This window comes from Sinohyriopsis cumingii, chromosome 15, assembly GCF_028554795.1.
Source record: "Sinohyriopsis cumingii isolate HCF-2022 chromosome 15, ASM2855479v2, whole genome shotgun sequence".
Classification (NCBI taxonomy): domain Eukaryota; kingdom Metazoa; phylum Mollusca; class Bivalvia; order Unionida; family Unionidae; genus Sinohyriopsis; species Sinohyriopsis cumingii.
Window position 1 is genome coordinate 8,442,793 of NC_142975.1, and position 18,776 is coordinate 8,461,568.

General features: G+C 35.0%; 1 protein-coding gene across 1 annotated transcript in view; it reads left to right on the plus strand.

Annotated features, from left to right (window-relative positions):
- LOC149781233 (uncharacterized) overlaps positions 1-18,776 on the plus strand; it is a 95,587-nt gene that overhangs the window by 29,677 nt on the left and 47,134 nt on the right. Inside the window, exons 2-4 of the mRNA XM_089934682.1 lie at positions 4,595-4,715; positions 11,396-11,530; positions 16,998-17,132. Of these exons, the coding sequence (XP_089790808.1) occupies positions 4,661-4,715; positions 11,396-11,530; positions 16,998-17,132 (325 nt within the window). The 5' untranslated portion in view covers positions 4,595-4,660. The remainder of the gene's footprint in view (positions 1-4,594; positions 4,716-11,395; positions 11,531-16,997; positions 17,133-18,776) is intronic.

Below are 18,776 nucleotides of genomic sequence, written 5' to 3' on the forward strand. Positions count from 1 at the left end.
TGTATTGACTTTTGTGCGAACGTTAGGCATGGAAGAAAACGACGTAGTTCTCCAATTTTTCTGGAAAATGACTTGAGAGCTTATTAGGCCAAAAGGACTGTGCATCAGTGTTTATTTTTTCCAGATATGTGGCTATGTAATTTGTTTTACAATTTTATAGTGGGGTTTGAGAAGTTTGTGAATAAAGGGGTTGCATCATATGTTTATGGTACATAGCATTCATTTTAAGGGCAAAAGTTTTATTTCCTTTTTATATTTGTAAACTGCATATTTTGGGGAAAGAAACATTTCACCTTTTTTACGGATTACTTTATTAAACATCAACCACGATCAGTATGCAAGTTATTAACTCTATTCTTTGACAGCTGTTAAAGTTTAATGGGTAGTCTGGTTATATGAGACCTTAATGATGAATTGTTTCGTTTTATGAACAGTGAAATGAACCTTAATATGTTCAAATACAAGGAGACTGTTGGGTCAAGGTAAGACTAAAACGCACTGTGAGAAAATAAGTTGACAGATGTTTTAAAATTTAATAAAAATAGAACCCAAAGCAACAGCAAGTGCAAAATAGAAATAATGTCTATTTGACAATAATCGGGATGCTCGGCATTCAGCATTTATACAAACTATTTAAGTCCAAATTGCTCATGTGATAACTCACATGAGAAAATCCAACTTTGAATAAATTTGAAATACGTGTTTAATCAGAATCAAAGTCCAAGTTTCTCACGTGATAACTCACGTGAGAAATTAGAACTCTGCCTTATTTTCAAACATGGTTGTATGTAATGGAAAAGAATGTTTTCTAAGTTCTAATTTCTCATGTGAAAATTTAGATTCTCGCGTGAGCAAATTCTGCACACGTGAGAATCAGGTTAGTTTTTCCTTGGTTCACGAGATCTAACAAACTGCACACATGAGCTTGCAAAATCTACCCAGTTTGCATACATTTCTAACAAGGTTCTCGTGCAGTTTATGAGCAGCTCATGTGACTTGGTGAGATTTTTCTGTACGGGATGTTGCTTTGACTCAAATGAAGAGGACATTTTTGTCACCAGCTGGTTATGCATTTGGAGCTTCCCCTTAAGAATAGGATTTGTTTTTTTTTTTTAAAAAAAAAAAAAAAACATGACAATTGCCAATTCCACAAATTCCTTAGTCTCAGTGTAACAAGAAAACAATATAAATGATATATTTAGTTAATTACAGTCCAAACTAGGTCACCATATTATAATAAATTAAAATAACAATCAGTGTGAAATATAACCTGAATTATTTTGTTGAGTACCTTTACATTGACAGATGATGAAGTGTTGATTCTTTTTGGACAGCTCCAAGATTTGTATAAAGATCTATCAGTGTTACATCTGAATCAAGTATCTCTGTTATGCTTTATCTGAAGTTAGATAATTTGTGGGGTTTTTTTACATGTTTATTGCTATAATTTTGTTATATTATACAAAAAAGTTACTCAGATTACCTTGAAAAGGAGAACTCAGTAACTACATTTTTCTATCTCTGACAAATGGTAAGTCCTTGTCAGAGATGGTACCATTGAAAATCTCAACAGCTTTTAATTAAGCAGCTGGGTGATTGAGATTGATTGAATCTGCCAAGTACAAAGAGTTGTCCATCATGGTACAAACTGGTTTGAATTTGTTCAGTACCAAGAGTGGTCATCATTGAGATTGATTGAATCTATTAAGTATAAAGTGTGGTCCATCATGGTACAAAATGGTTTGAATTTGTTCAGTACCAAGAGTGGTGGGTGGTCATCATTGAGATTGATTGAATCTGTCAAGTACAAAGTATTGTCTGTCATGGTACAAAATGGTTTGAATTTGCTAAGTACCAAGAGTGGTCATGATTGAGATTGCTTGAATCTGTCAAGTACAAAGTATTGTCTGTCATGGTACAAAATGGTTTGAATTTGCTAAGTACCAAGAGTGGTCATGATTGAGAATGCTTGAATCTGTCAAGTACATAGTGTGGTTCATCATGGTAAAAAATGGCTTGAATTTGTTAAATACCAAGAGTGGTCATCATTGAGATTGCTTAGATCTGTCAAGTACAAAGTGTGGTCTGTCATGGTACAAAGTGGTTTGAATTTGTTCAGTAACAAGAGTGGTCATCATGATATGAAGTGGTTTCTGGCATGTAAGCATATATTCAGCATATTTGATATCTTACATTTATAATTACTGGCAAAATCTTTGTTTATGCTGTGTATTTTCATTGCAGTCAGAGAGCATAGACTGCAGGCTGCATGTAAAGAAATGCCTCAACCATATTTGCAACTGAATTTTACCTTGTAGCTACATCAGGATAAGTTTGTCTTTGATTAGGTTGAGCATCTTGAATCATATGTATGAGCAGTTCTGCAGCAACTGTACTTTTGTAGAAGAAGGCAATTCTACCAATAACGTCAGTCAGTGTGTTCATCTTGAGAGCTTTCTTTGCAAATAGGTTCAGACTATGAAGAGAGCATATGATATATTGTGAAATTTAATGTTCTTCTTAAGTTACATATCTGATGATTTATTGATGACCAAAAGATGTGGGGTAGATTATGTGCCATTCAGTTCCTACATCAGTTACAAAATAACTTCTGCAATGTTAGATCCAGTGCGTCTTTCTGGTATTGTCCTGCTTTGTAAAATATAGCAGCACAGTTCCCACTCTGATGTAATAACAATCCATGTCATTGTACAGTATATAACTTTTGCTCCAACCATCTGTTATCAAGTGAACTTTTGATATATTGAATAAATTTTGCTTTATGTACGGTTTGATTATGCTGTAAATGTCAGGAATTTGTTTCTCAGAAAAAATGCCTACTTTTTATCAGTATCACATACCTCACATCACACATTGTAACCATCTTAATGACCCTATTGCTTGCGATGACAATGAAAGGCCAGCATTGTGTAAAATGATGTTATCACTTGTGATACTGCTCATGATGCTTGTGTAGTTGGTTTCTGATTGAAAAACTTAGTGTACCTTTAAATGTCAGTTAAAAGGCTGGGTTTGACCTCTAAACTGATTTTTCTAGACTAGTTTGGACACATCAGACAAACTTCACATAGACAATAAACTGGGGACAATATTGATGGTGGCATTGTAGTCCCTGCTAAATGTGTTGCTTTAAAAAAGCACCTATGGCATACTGCCAGTGATTGATCAACTTCACCATTCACCATTCTGGTTATGTTTAAAACTAAAGTGATTCAATAGATCACTCTTTGCCCACTTACTGGGTCCAATAGATCACTCTTTGTCAACTTATTGGATTTAATAGACCACTCTTTGCCCACTTACTAGATTCAATAGATCACTCTTTGCCCACTTACTGGGTTCAATAGATCACTCTTTGTCAACTTACTGGATTCAATAGATCACTCTTTGCTCACTTACTGGATTCAATAGATCACTCTTTGCCCACTTACTGGGTTCATTAGATCACTCTTTGCCCACTTACTGAATCCAATAGATCACTCTTTGCCCACTTACTGGGTTCAATAGATCACTCTTTGCCCACTTACTGGGTTCAATAGATCACTCTTTGCCCACTTACTGGGTTCATTAGATCACTCTTTGCCCACTTACTGAATCCAATAGATCACTCTTTGCCCACTTACTGGATTCAATAGATCACTCTTTGCCCACTTACTGGGTTCATTAGATCACTCTTTGCCCACTTACTGAATCCAATAGATCACTCTTTGCCCACTTACTAGATTCAATAGATCACTCTTTGCCCACTTACTGGGTTCAATAGATCACTCTTTGTCAACTTACTGGATTCAATAGATCAATCTTTGCCTGCTTACTAGATTCAATAGATCACTAAATGTCAATTTACCAGATTCAATAGATCACTCTTTGCCCTCTTACAGGATTCAATAGATCAATCTTTGCCAACTAACTGGATTCAATAGATCAATCTTTGCCTGCTTACTAGATTCAATAGATCACTAAATGTCAACTTACCAGATTCAATAGATCACTCTTTGCCCTCTTACAGGATTCAATAGATCAATCTTTGCCTGCTTACTGGTCACAATGTATAGATTTTTTGATGATTGACAATCAGCTATCCTAAGACAAGTGTTTGATTATGGCAAATGTTCTTATTTTCAGTTTATTTTTTGAATAAATAAAACTAATTCCACTACCAGTCTAATATAGATGTAAAATACCTATATGGAAGAATTTGTGCTGATATGAATTGTGATATGGTTGCATACCAGTACTGATATATTGATATGTTGTTACACCCCTATTGTTACTTGTCACTATATTTGTACGGATAAAGAATTGTACCAAAGAACTAATAGGAACAGGAGCGGGTTGGAATCCTAAGCATTTGTCCTCTAAACTATGAATCTACATCTCATGGTGCCATTAACTTTTGAGATTGTGTCATATATTGTTGAAATTTTTTAATGCATGGTCACAGAGGTTATTCTTGTACCTGTATGTCGTGCCTAGAGGAGGGAGAACACAAGTGAAAGTAACATTTCTTGGGGGAGAACAATGAAAGTAAACGAACTTACATTCTGAGATTAAATTTTAATTTTGTTTTCAGTTTTTAATGAGCTGCTGAGTAACCAGGACTGTAAAAGCAAGTAGTCAATTTAAAGATTTAGGAGACATGAATAATTGGACATGGGATAGTCAACTGGGCAAGTTTGTCCCAGTCAATTCAGGTAAATTATAGAGACGCAAGACTCCAGAAATAATTTATGTTATCTTGTATAATAATAATAATAATAATAATAATAATAATAATTTGTTTTATTATTATCATTATTTTGGTTTTAATTATTTTTATTGAAGGCAGGGTGAGTGAGATGCATCCTTGCATCCTGTAATTTTATTGCAAGTAATGTCTTGGGCTTTTTTTAAAATAAGGAGTTTTTATCCTCTATTTTAAATATTACTTTGTTTGTTGCCATTGTTGTTTTGTATCTCTTTTGTGAACTTTTTGCAACATGTTTACCTTTTCTGTTTTGTACTTTTTCTTGGAGGGTTTGTCTTCCTTGGGATTTCAACAAGGTTCATGCCTTAACTCATTTTAGCCACCTATCTTTTGCATACCATGATATAAGGCTGCAATATTGACCTAAAATTGAATTGTTCTGTTATTGTTTACAATGACTGAAACATTGCTGTTTAACCTTTCTCACTATCTACCTGTTCAGCTTACTAAAATGCCAATGGCTATTATAATTTGCATGCCATATGGTACCTTGCTCCACTGCAAAGTATTTTATTTTGCTGATTGTCTTTTACCTCTCATTACGACAGGATTCAGTTTGTAAGATATTTTTTTGCTGAATATATCCAACAGTTTCAGTAAGACAATATTACTATCGTTTTACTGTTTCCTACTGTTAAATATATTTGTTGCCAGACATTGAGTAATGGTCACTGTTCACAGCGTTCCATTCTAATTAATCTTCCCCTCACCCCCACCAAATTTCCTATATAAATATTCTCTTTGTAATGGTCACTTGCCTACTACAGACAGGGCCAGGTGTTTCATAACCAAACTGGCTTCACTCCACCTTAAGCCATCACTAGCATGTATCTACAGTGACAACTCATTGTATGCAATTTAAACATTGCTTCATGATGAAGCCATTGCTTTGATAAAGGAGTACATACTATGTGACTTGATCTTCAGACATTTCTTATCTCATTTATACTCTGTACTCCTGTCACAGTGACAGTGTAACTCAAAGATATCATGTGTTGAACTGAAAAGCAAAGTTACAGGTCTTTTTAGTTAGGTATAGGGTCAAAGCACTTCGCTTGCTGGGTGGTGTGAAAGTGGACATGTTATCACTGCATAAATGGAGGTCACCTTTTGTGACACTGTGACAAGGATAGTTTGATATCTTCATCTATTTGTTTGTGAATTAAAGCTATCGCTGTAGAAAAAAAGTTCTTTGAGAAGAGATATGAGCTCGTTACATCCCTTCTCATTATTGTCAGGGGTCATTCAGGATTTAAAACCAATCTCTCAAAACAGGCGATGTTTTAAGTCACCAAGAATAGCCATATATGGCTTCTCTTGATTTTCTTTTCATCATGGCTGGCTTTAGCAAATGTGTTAACTGACTTTTTCTTTTATCCAGGTGAGTTGAGCAACTGGCTAATCCGGAATGGTATTAAAATCAACTAAACAATAAGAAATGTTTTCCCTACTACGTTGAAGGTTTCAATTCATGACGCACACTTCTGTCCTTGAAAGAAGTCTCTGGATGAATAAATTAGTGACAAAATGAATATGCACTGTGCCGTGTATGTCACTGAGATATATGTGATGGAAAAAGAGGCAAACTTAGGCCATTCAAGAGATTTGCAAAAGTTGGTCAGGAATTTTGATTTATTATCAGATTTTTATTTACTTGACTTTTAGCTTGCAAAGAAACACAAATTCACTTTTTTAAAATAATTTAAACATCACTGAGTATACGAGTCCTTTCATAGTAATATTACTTTTCATGTCATTGAGTATACGAGTCCTTTCATAGTAATGTTACTCTTCATGTCATTGAGTATACGAGTCCTTTCATAGTAATGTTACTCTTCATGTCATTGAGTATACGAGTCCTTTCATAGTAATGTTACTCTTCATGTCATTGAGTATACGAGTCCTTTCATAGTAATGTTACTCTTCATGTCATTGAGTATACGAGTCCTTTCATAGTAATGTTACTCTTCATGTCATTGAGTATACGAGTCCTTTCATAGTAATGTTACTCTTCATGTCATTGAGTATACGAGTCCTTTCATAGTAATGTTACTCTTCATGTCATTGAGTATACGAGTCCTTTCATAGTAATGTTACTCTTCATGTCATTGAGTATACGAGTCCTTTCATAGTAATGTTACTCTTCATGTCATTGAGTATACGAGTCCTTTCATACTAATGTTACTTTTCATGTCATTGAGTGTACGAGTCCTTTCATAGTAATGTTACTCTTCATGTCATTGAGTGTACGAGTCCTTTCATAGTAATGTTACTCTTCATGTCATTGAGTGTACGAGTCCTTTCATAGTAATGTTACTCTTCATGTCATTGAGTATACGAGTCCTTTCATAGTAATGTTACTCTTCATGTCATTGAGTATACGAGTCCTTTCATAGTAATGTTACTTTTCATGTCATTGAGTATACGAGTCCTTTCATAGTAATGTTACTCTTCATGTCATTGAGTATACGAGTCCTTTCATAGTAATGTTACTCTTCATGTCATTGAGTATACGAGTCCTTTCATAGTAATGTTACTCTTCATGTCATTGAGTATACGAGTCCTTTCATAGTAATGTTACTCTTCATGTCATTGAGTATACGAGTCCTTTCATAGTAATGTTACTCTTCATGTCATTGAGTATATGAGTCCTTTCATAGTAATGTTACTTTTCATGTCATTGAGTATACGAGTCCTTTCACAGTAATGTTACTTTTCATGTCCCTTCATGTAGCACCAACATGTTTAGCCATTGTTAGTATAACATTGCTAGATTATATCTGTGGCAGTCCTCATTATTTTTGATATCAGCAATCAGTAGATGTGTTATTTGTAACTGAATTCAGGTGTCTTCAGGAGTCATTGTTGATATCAACAATCAGTAGATGTGCTATTTGTAACTCAGGTTTCTTCAGGAGTCATTGTTGATATCAACAATCAGTAGATGTGCTATTTGTAACTCAGGTTTCTTCAGGAGTCATTGTTGATATCAGCAATCAGTAAATGTGTTATTTGTAACTGAATTCAGGTGTCTTCAGAAGTCATTGTTGATATCAGCAATCAGTAGATGTGTTATTTGTAACTGAATTCAGGTGTCTTCAGGAGTCATTGTTGATATCAACAATCAGTAGATGTGTTATTTGTAACTGAATTCAGGTGTCTTCAGGAGTCATTGTTGATATCAGCAATCAGTAGATGTGCTATTTGTAACTGAATTCAGGTGTCTTCAGGAGTCATTGTTGATATCAACAATCAGTAGATGTGCTATTTGTAACTGAATTCAGGTGTCTTCAGGAGTCATTGTTGATATCAACAATCAGTAGATGTGCTATTTGTAACTCAGGTTTCTTCAGGAGTCATTGTTGAGATCAACAATCAGTAGATGTGTTATTTGTAACTGAATTCAGGTGTCTTCAGGTGTGCATTGTTGATATTGGTATGACCCTAATGTCTTAAACTAACTAATAGAAAGAAAACCAACACATTTTGTAAAACATAACAAATGTTTTAATTATCAAAGTTATAAAATGAAAATTTAAGAGAATCTTTCTGTATTATGAGTTAAATCCAAAATAATCCTAAAAAGTTCTACTCAAGTACAAAAGAATCAAATTTTCCAAATGAAATTTCAGATCCTCGAATGTGCTGATCTGCCAGCAGTCCTGGTGTATCAAAATGGCATTGTCCAGAACTCCTTAGAGTAAATTCACAATATTCCCAGAATAATAGTTTAGTCCAGTGAGCACTTTGTAATTCCAACAAATAATATAAATAAAAAATGTTTCCTCTTCAGTATTATCTAGACACAACATTAAATACTTCTGCAGACTGATGTTGCAACAAGAACATAGGAAATAAGATTGAATAAATTGATACAGGCATAGAGTACTAAAATGCAGTTTTTTCCTACTCACTTCATGACATTTTACAAATACCCCACATCGTAAATGAACCCAGCTGACTGACCCATCCAATGTGAAATAACTTTATTCTTCTAAAAACCCACCTGACTGCTTGACCTAACCAATGAGAAATAACCACAAATTTGCAAACAGGTTTTATTATTAAAAACTTGACAACAATTATTTATAGATCCTATGCAATCTACAGGCACTCTTAATATCTTAAAATAGAATTTATACTTGTGTACAAAAATTAACTATGTAATATCTTATTTATAGATAATCACTACAATTTACAGTCATGAACAAACAATACAAAAAATATAGATATCCATATCAACAATTAGGAGTTGATGTGTCATTACTGAATCCAGGTGTCTTCAGGAGTCATTGTTGATATCAACAGTTAGGAGATGATGTATCATTACTGAATCCTGGTGTGTTTATGAGTCATTGTTGATATCAACAATTAGGAGATGATGTATCATTACTGAATCCTGCTGTGTTTATGAGTCAGTCTGATCTGAATAACTGCATGATGTTGAGGTGTTATTTCAATCACAAACACTTGTTTCTGGCAGAAGTTCTGTATGAAACAAAACATATTGAGATTCATCAAGCCCTCATCAAATACCCCACCCATCCCATATGTTACGAATTACCCCATACATTGACGAGTCTTTTATCCAGTACAATAAGTGGTTCTGCAGAAAGACTGCAACGTTTGGTTTTTTAAAGCTAATACTTATTTTGGACAATTGAATCTAAATTTTTCCTCCCTCTATACTGTTTTAGAAACAAAAGCAGCAGTTTTTTATGATAAAACTATAAAAGCCAAAAAGGGCATATTGTTTTGCTGCTTTCTGTCTGTACATGTTTATAAAAAAATGATTTATTTTGATAGGACAAAAACTATTTGACTTGTGTCATGAAATTTTTGCATACTTTATAGTGGATTAGATTTTCAGGAGGTTGCAGCAAATTTTCAATTTTAAACACACTTTTAAATTTTTGAATTTATGAGCCATTTGAGGTAGGCAAGTGAAATTTTGTAGGCATATTTAAATTGATATGTAGACAGCCTGATGTGACTTTCAGCTCTTTACAGCAAATTTCTGGTTTTGTTTGCACATTTTTGAACTGTTTGGACTTGAGCAAACATTTTTATTTGCACAGTTTAGCAAAAACCAAAGTCAGATGAATTTTGGTATACATTTTTGTAAGCATAGATAGATGAACTGATTATTAAATTTTTGCATTTTTTTTCTTCAAATTTTGTTCAGTTTTGAATTGGTATGGACTTTGACTATTTAGGTCTGCAGTGGAGATATGCACATTGTTGCAAAAACTATTTGACGTAGACACATGAAATTTCTCTGCATTTTTTGTATAAAGAGATGGTCTGATTACATTGTCATGCCATAATATCAATTTTGTTTTAAAGTTTTCTACTTTATAGGATTTAGGAATTTTTAGCTTGAAGAAACACAAATCTAGTTTGCTTAAGATGTCATCTTTTCTTTAACATTTTTTTATCCATCATCCCCAACTGTGTTTTCTGGTTATTTTCTCAAGCTGATAAAATCAGGAAACATTTCTGTCCAAGAATGAAATGGATAGTTTGGTTTTTTTTTTTTTTTGACAAGAAGTGTACTTGATTCAGTAATCTTGTGTCAGTAATCTTGTGTGTGCTTGATTCAGTGTGTTTTGTTTTTATTTTCATTTCTTGAATCCTACATGTGTCAGACACAACTTTCTTGTGTCAAAGATGAAAAATAAGAGTCACTTACACAATGTTGTTTTTGATTCAGGGTAAATTTAAAACTGCTTACATGTATGATACAAATATCTACATGCTGTCATGTTTATCAAAATAAAAAGTCTACTTTCATTTAGGAGATACAAGTAACATACCATAAGAAGTTTGTATGACTGTTAGAAGATAAATGCAATGATTCTTAAAGAAATAGAAGCTCAGTGATGGATATGTGTGGAACAGGGAGATAATGATAACACTTTATTAGACTGTGTGGAACAGGGAGATAATGATAACACTTTATTAGACTGTGTGGAACAGGGAGATAATGATAACACTTTATTAGACTGTGTGGAACAGGGAGATAATGAACATTAGTAACACTTTATTAGACTGAAAATATTTCCAGAAGCCAGAATAGTGTGATAAGCTAATACTTCAGAGGACACGTTTACATATAGGCTGTTTTACAAAACAGATCGGAATTACTAAATGTACTGTTGTTTATAGTTGGTTGCACTATTTCGTGGCATCAGAAAGTTAGGATTAAATAACTTGAATTTGTAGTGGTCCTGAACCACATTTTAACCACAACAACTTTTTCAGTTATAACAGAAGATCATCTCAAGGCAGGTTCTTTAAAGGACCTCAAGATTGTTTATCTTCTTCACCTTTTATGAAAGGACTGCTTGCCAGTCAAAAATTGTAAGACTGGACCAGTAATAAGATTTTACTGACTGTCATTGATTGCACAGATTAATATGGACAATCTTTACATGCTAATTAGTGCTAATTAGTATGGCTTTAATTAATCAGATTAACTTTATAGACCCAGCAGCCAAATCTTTGAAACCTAAGAGCATTATATAGGTCTGATCCTGTTTGATACAGGAGTATCGTTCATATTTGTCAGGATGAGAGTTTTTATTATTTTGCAGATAGATATGATATCATTCTTCTTTGTTTTAGGTGGACAATCAGATCCACTTGGTCAGCCCCCAGTTGGAGCTCCCAAAAGTGGGGAACAGTGGCCTCCAGCTGGCCCTAATCAAGCACCTGCTTACGAACCATACAGTCAGCCAGGAGGACCATTTGGGCCATACGGTAATTATATGTGAATAGTTTCACAGCCTTCCATTTATTGTTCCTTAAATGTTTCACGGGACCAAAAACATGCCAACACTAATTAGTTTAATTGAAAATAAAGCAAACAGCAAACAATTTATGCAGAAAGAAGAATAAAACAAAATTACAAAAATTGCAAGGACCTAGATGACAAATATAACAGTCACAAAATATAATAGGAGATAATCTCATGTGGTTCCTCACTCCACCCTACACCACCTTAAGCTGCCAAATCCAATTCTGACTTGTGTGTCTGAGTACTATTGGTCAGTCTTAATTATGTGATATATGCACTACACAGCTGTATGGCTGATACCTTGTGTATGGTGTGCCAGAAGTTCTAGGAGAAGCTGCAGATAAAGAACTGTTATCATAAAATGCAAGACTAGAAATGAGTCTCTAAGACAAGGATACCTTTTCCAGCATGATTCAATTGAAGATGGCTTCATTTAGGATGCAAAGGCCAAGCTGCAAGTCAAACAGGGCCCAAAACTTAACTTTGTCAGAAGATGGCAAAAGGGTGAAATTCATGTAAGGGGGCACTCTACAGATATAATGAACTTCTGATAGAATGACATGTATAAGGTGAAGTTGTTTGCATTTGCAACATGCACATTGGAGAGAATGTTGGCATACCTCTATGTTACTTTCATGTACTGTATCTGAAATTGCATTAGATATTGTACCTAATGGAAATTGTCATAATCTAAGCACAAATGACATTGCTCCCAAATGCTCAAAAAATTAGCCTGAATTAGTCTAAATTACGCCATCTTCTGCAGTTAATAAAATACGAAAACTGAATTTTGCCAGCCTAGAAGGTACCAGTTTCTGAACGTGCAATGAATGAATTACCAAACATAAAATTTAAGAAAGGTTATTAGCTCTTTTTATTTTAGCAATTTACCTCTGAAATCCATGAAATAAAAATGACCAAGCAAAGGTAGCAGGTTTTTTTTTATTGGCGCACATTTGACACAAGGCCAAGCTCTATAACCCAAAATACACCCATCAATCTACCACCAAAATAGAGGGAATTTAAAGTTTTTTTAAACAGTATCTAAGATATGAAAGGTCATATTTAATTAGTACAACCATAGTGAGGAAAACATGGGAAATTCTATTTCTTTAAAAATTTAACTCAATGCAAAATATGGAACTCGTAGAGCACCACCTAAACCTGGAACTTAATGAATGCAAAGTCTTTGTACTATATTTGGTTTCAAGAGAAAGAATCATGTTTGCAATAATTGTACTTCAGGCACATGTAACCACATGATCCAGGCTGTGTCACAACTCTGGTGAGTACCACTGTGTCACTTAACTGGTGAGCAGCAATGCAAATAGTTTCAAAACAGCAACAGTAAAAATGCTCAAATATTTTATAATAAATTCCAGCTATATTGCCAAAAATTTTAGAGGGAATTTTAATTTAAATTTTCTCCAGGTAAGACCCCATGATTATTAATTATTGTAGACAAGTAACAGTAAGTATCTCCACTGTTGATATTGTTTCCTGTGTTCCTATCCATCACTTGCACATCTGAAGGAGCAGTCACATGACAGTTTTTGATCACTACTATATATGAAGTTCAATCAGAGTTATTAAGCTGGAATTATAAGTTACTGCATTCGTATGGGAAAATATGAAAGAGTTTTTTGGATGGATATACTGCATGACCCTGGGAGTGCAGTATATCCATCTGACAAAACAAGTTAATATTTTCCTATACAAATGCAGAAACCTTTTTATTATATGCTCATTTTCTTATTCTACCTAAGGCTTAATTATATAAAAAAATACACTACAAGAAGCAAAGTAACTGAATTTATGTCATATTCCAAACTAAATACACAAGTGCAGATTCATCATTACACAACAACAACATTATTAATGCACACATAAACTCCGCCCAGATAAATTTGAACTTAGTCACACGCTAGACATAACTTTTGAAAGAAAATGGTGTTTTGGTCTACTTAAAATTGAAATTTAGGTTCATATTCTGAACGAATGTGCATTCCAACAAGTTTTCCATTTAGTCTGGAATGAACAGATTTTGGTATTTTTGTTGATTCTGCTAAATTTCATGATAATGATTGGATTTATATGTGTCAGTTCTACATGAAGCACATTTGATTTCAGCATTGAGGGAGCAGTGTGTTGATATCTGTAAGTGTGCTTCTGTTCTGTCATTGAATGTTTGAAATCATAATGTAGAAAAAATATGAAGTCTTTCAATTGCAATTATCAAAAAGACACTCTGGAATATAATGTTTATTTCATTTTGAGTGCTGTAAGGAGGATGTAATTGTACTTGGAATATAGTCAAAATTACAGTACAATTTCGAAATGTGTAATCAAGCTTGAGAAACCATGACATGGCTCATGTAATTCAGATTTGCAGAACTAAGAAGAAATTCAGGATGTAAACCTGTAAGTATATTTTTTGCCATTTTTATTACCAGCTAAAGAAGACAGTTTATGCCTTGTCACTTGTATGTTATTTGTAGGGACCCAGACCTGTCTGGCATCTATCGCTAGCCTAAATCCAAAACATTGTATCAAAAAAGTTAACACAGAATGTGGCAAAGCAGCTGGTATGTGACAGTCCACGAAACATCTGCTTTAGTTCATTCAGAAACAAATTTAATCAACCAAAATGTAAAGTTTCTACTACCTGAGTGTACATGATTTGTTTCCAAAGTAGTTCTTAATACACTACTGGGCACACGTGAGTGTAATATGAAGTGCATGTGAGTGCAGGATCATAAAATACTGAATGATTCTGACAATGTAAAGTTAACTGAGAAAAAAATGAGCATATAATAATGAAATTGATCATAGATAATGGGAACAGACTGATGCTAACTAAGCAAGGGCATGACTGGATGGACATGTTTAACATAGATATAATTATGATAGACTGGTAGATGGAAGTTATGGACATGTTTAACATAGATATGATTATGACAGACTGGCAGATGGGAGCAGTGGGATCGAAGTTATGGACATGTATAACATATGATTGGAACAGGATGACAGATGGAATGTGGGGAATGGAAGGGATGGATATTTTTCACATACATATGATTCAGACAGGATGACAGATGGGAAGTAGGGAATGGAAGGGATGGATTTTTTTCACATAATTCATATGGTTGAGACAAGCTGGCAAATGGGATTCAAAGTAAGGAATGGAATGGACATGTATTATGACTCTATGGCCATAAACTAAGTAACAGAAAGAAACAAAAACAAGTTTACTCAAATCCAACAAATAACTTGATTCCTTAGAGTACAAAATAAAAACTTAAATGGAACTCACAGCATTGACAAATAAATCGAAAATAATTCTAAATGCTCTATCACAAGTCCAAAAGTACAGAGTGTTCCGAATGAATTACAATGTTGAATGTGCTGATGTGCCAGCAGTCTTGATGTATCACAGTGATATAATCCAGAATGTTCTTGAATGAATTCACAATAATCCCAAAATAGTGATTTAATCCAAATGTCAATCAGTACTTTTTCAATAATTGATTCCTCTCAGATTATATCGGAACACAAAAGTAAATAACTTTTAAAGGAGGAATGAATAATTTTTGCTTATCGAAGCCTCATACAAAAACCTAAGACACAATAAAATGACCAGGATAACAGTCAGAAGTTCATTTCCAGAGCATTCTAAGGCAAGACCTTGAACTCAAAGGAACTGGAAACTAAGGATGGATATTCTTAACATAGATATATTGTGGCAGATGGAGCGTTGGTATTGGAAGAATTGGGCACAGTTAACATATTTGTAATTAGTGACAGACAGGCAGATGGAAGCATGTTCAATTCAGTGATGAACATATTTAACATATCTGTGATTGGGACAGACAGGCAGATGGGAGTGGGTTGATGGAAGGGATGGGCATATTTAACATATATGATTGGGAAAGACAGGCAGATGGGGGTGGGTTGATGGAAGAGTGGGCATATTTAATATATCTGATTGGGACAGACAGGTAGATGGGAGTGGGTTGATAGGGGATGGGCATGGTTGGCATAGATAAAACAGACAGTCAGAGAGGAACTGGGGCCAGGAAGGGATAGACATGGTTGACATAGATATGATTGGATTGGACAGGCTGGTCAGAGCTATTGGATGGGTAGGGATGAGCATAGTTGATGAGAAGGTAATTTGATTACGGTAGATTTTCTGGTTATTACACAATTTTTCAGTTTTTATGCATGCATTTACAATGTTTGGACTGCAAAAACCACATAAACTTGGGAAAATAAAATATAGTAGGTATATTTGTATTTATAAGTAGATGACCTGATAAAACTTTCAGCTCTTTACAAGAATTTTTGAGTTTTGTTTCCCCATTTTTGAACTGTTTGGACTATAGTCAACTTCAGCAAAAATATTGTATGCACAGTTTAGCAAAAAACTATTTGAGGTATAGAAATGAAATTGGGTATGAATTTACAGATGAACTGATTATATTTCCAAGATAAATTTTTTTTTACAATGATCCACAAAGAAAATATGTGGACAACAAACAAGACATTATAAAGAATTCATGTCACACACCACTAACTTGCTGAACAGAAGATATTGCCAGAGGTCAAAATAAGACCAACTCGTTGAACAGAAGATATTTCCAGAGGTCAGAATAGCGGGGTAGTCTAATACATGAACTTCATAGGATACACTTGACAGGTGGCATGACAAAATGTAGCTGTAATAAGTGATGTTCTTTTGTGTGTAGTTAGAAAGTTAGGGGGGGTGGCCGAGTAGTCTAAAGCGCTCACCGTTCTGGATCACTGCCATCTCACCTCTGTCTGCGTGGGTTCGAGTCCAAGGCTCGGCTAGTGTGGGTACGTGAGAAAGCCTGGCAGTAGCTTCTCGTGGGTCAGTGGTTCTTCCCTGGGTTTTCCAGGGTTCTTCCTCCACCAGTTATACTGGCCGCCATGTATAGCCTATCTTGTGCTGAAAAATGGCGTTAAACCATAGAACAACAACAACTAGAACTAGAAAGTTAGGTTTCGGCTTACATTATAATTAAAAACTTGGATTTTGCACTAGTCTCAAAATGTATTTTAACAACAGTTTTTTCAGTTATAACAGAGCAGTTTCTTTAATGTAATCAATGATTGATTGTCTTCTTTGTCTGTTATGAAAGGTTGTGATCACTGGTCACAAAGATTGAGATTAGATGATTAAGATGACATTATGCATTTATTGCACAAAATAAATTTGAATATGCTTTTAGTTAATTAGTATGTCTATAATTAATTGCTTATATGGGACCAGGAATCAAATGTTCTAAAGCAATTACATGTAGCACTATATAGGATTTATCTGTATTGATAAGGGAATCTTATTCATATTCATTGGAATGAGGGTTTTTATTGTTTTGCAGATAGATATATTATTTTTCTTTGTTTTAGGTGGACAGTCGGGCCCATATGGTCAGCCACAAGAGGGAGCCCCTGGAAATTGGAGACAGTGGCCTCCAGCTGGCCCTAATCAGGTACCTGCTTATGGCCCATACAGTCAGCCAGGAGGACCTCTTGGCCCATATGGTGAATATTTGTGAACTGTTTTATTGCCTTCAGTTTGTTACTTTCTTTAATGTTTCTAATGCCAACAATAATATTTCATACTTAGATTGAAAATAAAACTGAAAAATTTGCAAGGATTTAGATTACAGATAGTATAATAGCCACAAAAATACTTTGCAAATAGTTTCTTGTGGTCCCTCCCCCACCCAGAAGCCAACCCTTCTTCTAACTTGTAGATGATATACTGAGTACAGCTGATTGATGATTGCCAATACTGAGCACAACTGATTGATGATTGCCAATACTGAGCACAACTGATTGATGATTGCCAATACTGAGCACAACTGATTGATGATTGCCAATCTTTAACAGTAATGTGCTATATGAAGTACACAGCCATGGGCCAGTGCCTTGTATATGGTGTACCCCTCATGGACTTTCAGGAGTCCGAGGCAAAACAGGTTGATGTGGTGCCTTCTTCTATTTTTGGTCCCTTACCTCATTCTACCTGTCAACTCAGGTGGCAGAAGAAGAAATCTGGTTATTGGATAAGGCAATAAATGCAAGCTCTTCCACCTTTCTAAGGGGGGAAGGTGGGGCTGGTCTAAGGACTCCCTCCCTCTCCTGTGTGCATCCTGTTTCCATAAATTCCCTTAGAGGCCCAACTAATCCTCTTCCCATTGAGCATTGTAGAAAAATTGGTGGGTCCTCTCTATCATGACAAGAGGACACCAGCTTCAGTTCTGGGAAGAATCTTCTCTTGCAACGGTCCCCTTGCAAGTCCACGAGTCTCATCCAGTGCTATTAAAGAAAGACATGCACTGTCTTCTGCAGAAGGGTGTTGTACAGAGCACAAGTCTTAGGTCTTTTACTCTTGAATTTTATTGATGTTCATAAACAGTTGGACGGTAATGTTTTGAATAATTATTGTTCTTTCCACCTTCAACAGTCTTCTGCAGGAGGAACAGTCCAAAATGGATACCACAGCATCAGTTTGGAATGCCATAAGGGCCTATCATCTGATCTACATGATATGTACCTTCACCTACCTTGTTTTCTCCTTACATGAAGTATTTTGAGATTTGCTTGGGTGGGAAGGTTTTCCAATTTTGTGCTCTGTGTCTAGTCTAACTTCTCCACCTTGAATGTTTCAACAACTGCTTGATCCACAATAGCCTCCTAGAGTCCCTTGGACATTGATCTGTCTCACGTTGATCAGTAATGATTTCACTGGGCCTGTTATCCATCCTTGAGGAACTGGAGTTTGTTCCATCTCAAGATTTCATACATGTGGGTATGAATTTCCTCACGAACAGGGGATTAGTCAGTGTACAGCTAGACTGATTTGACACAGTCCTCAGGTCCTGTGGCAGGTGTTTAGAGCCAGCACCCCATAGTTGGATCACCTTAACTATCTTAAGTTTTCTGATGAACTAAAATTCTGCTACAGATCTGGTCTGCTCCAAGTTCTCATTGCGGAAAATGAAATCTCTCAGATTTATCTAATGTTTTGATTGGAGGTGTTTAGAGATAATCAGACCCGCTTTCTTTGTACTACAGGTGGTTCTTTTTATGATGCATCCTCAGAATCATTAATATGAGGTCACATATGTGGACGGCCTACTGGCCTCTTTGGAGACAATTTTGGCAAGGGAGAGTCCCTCT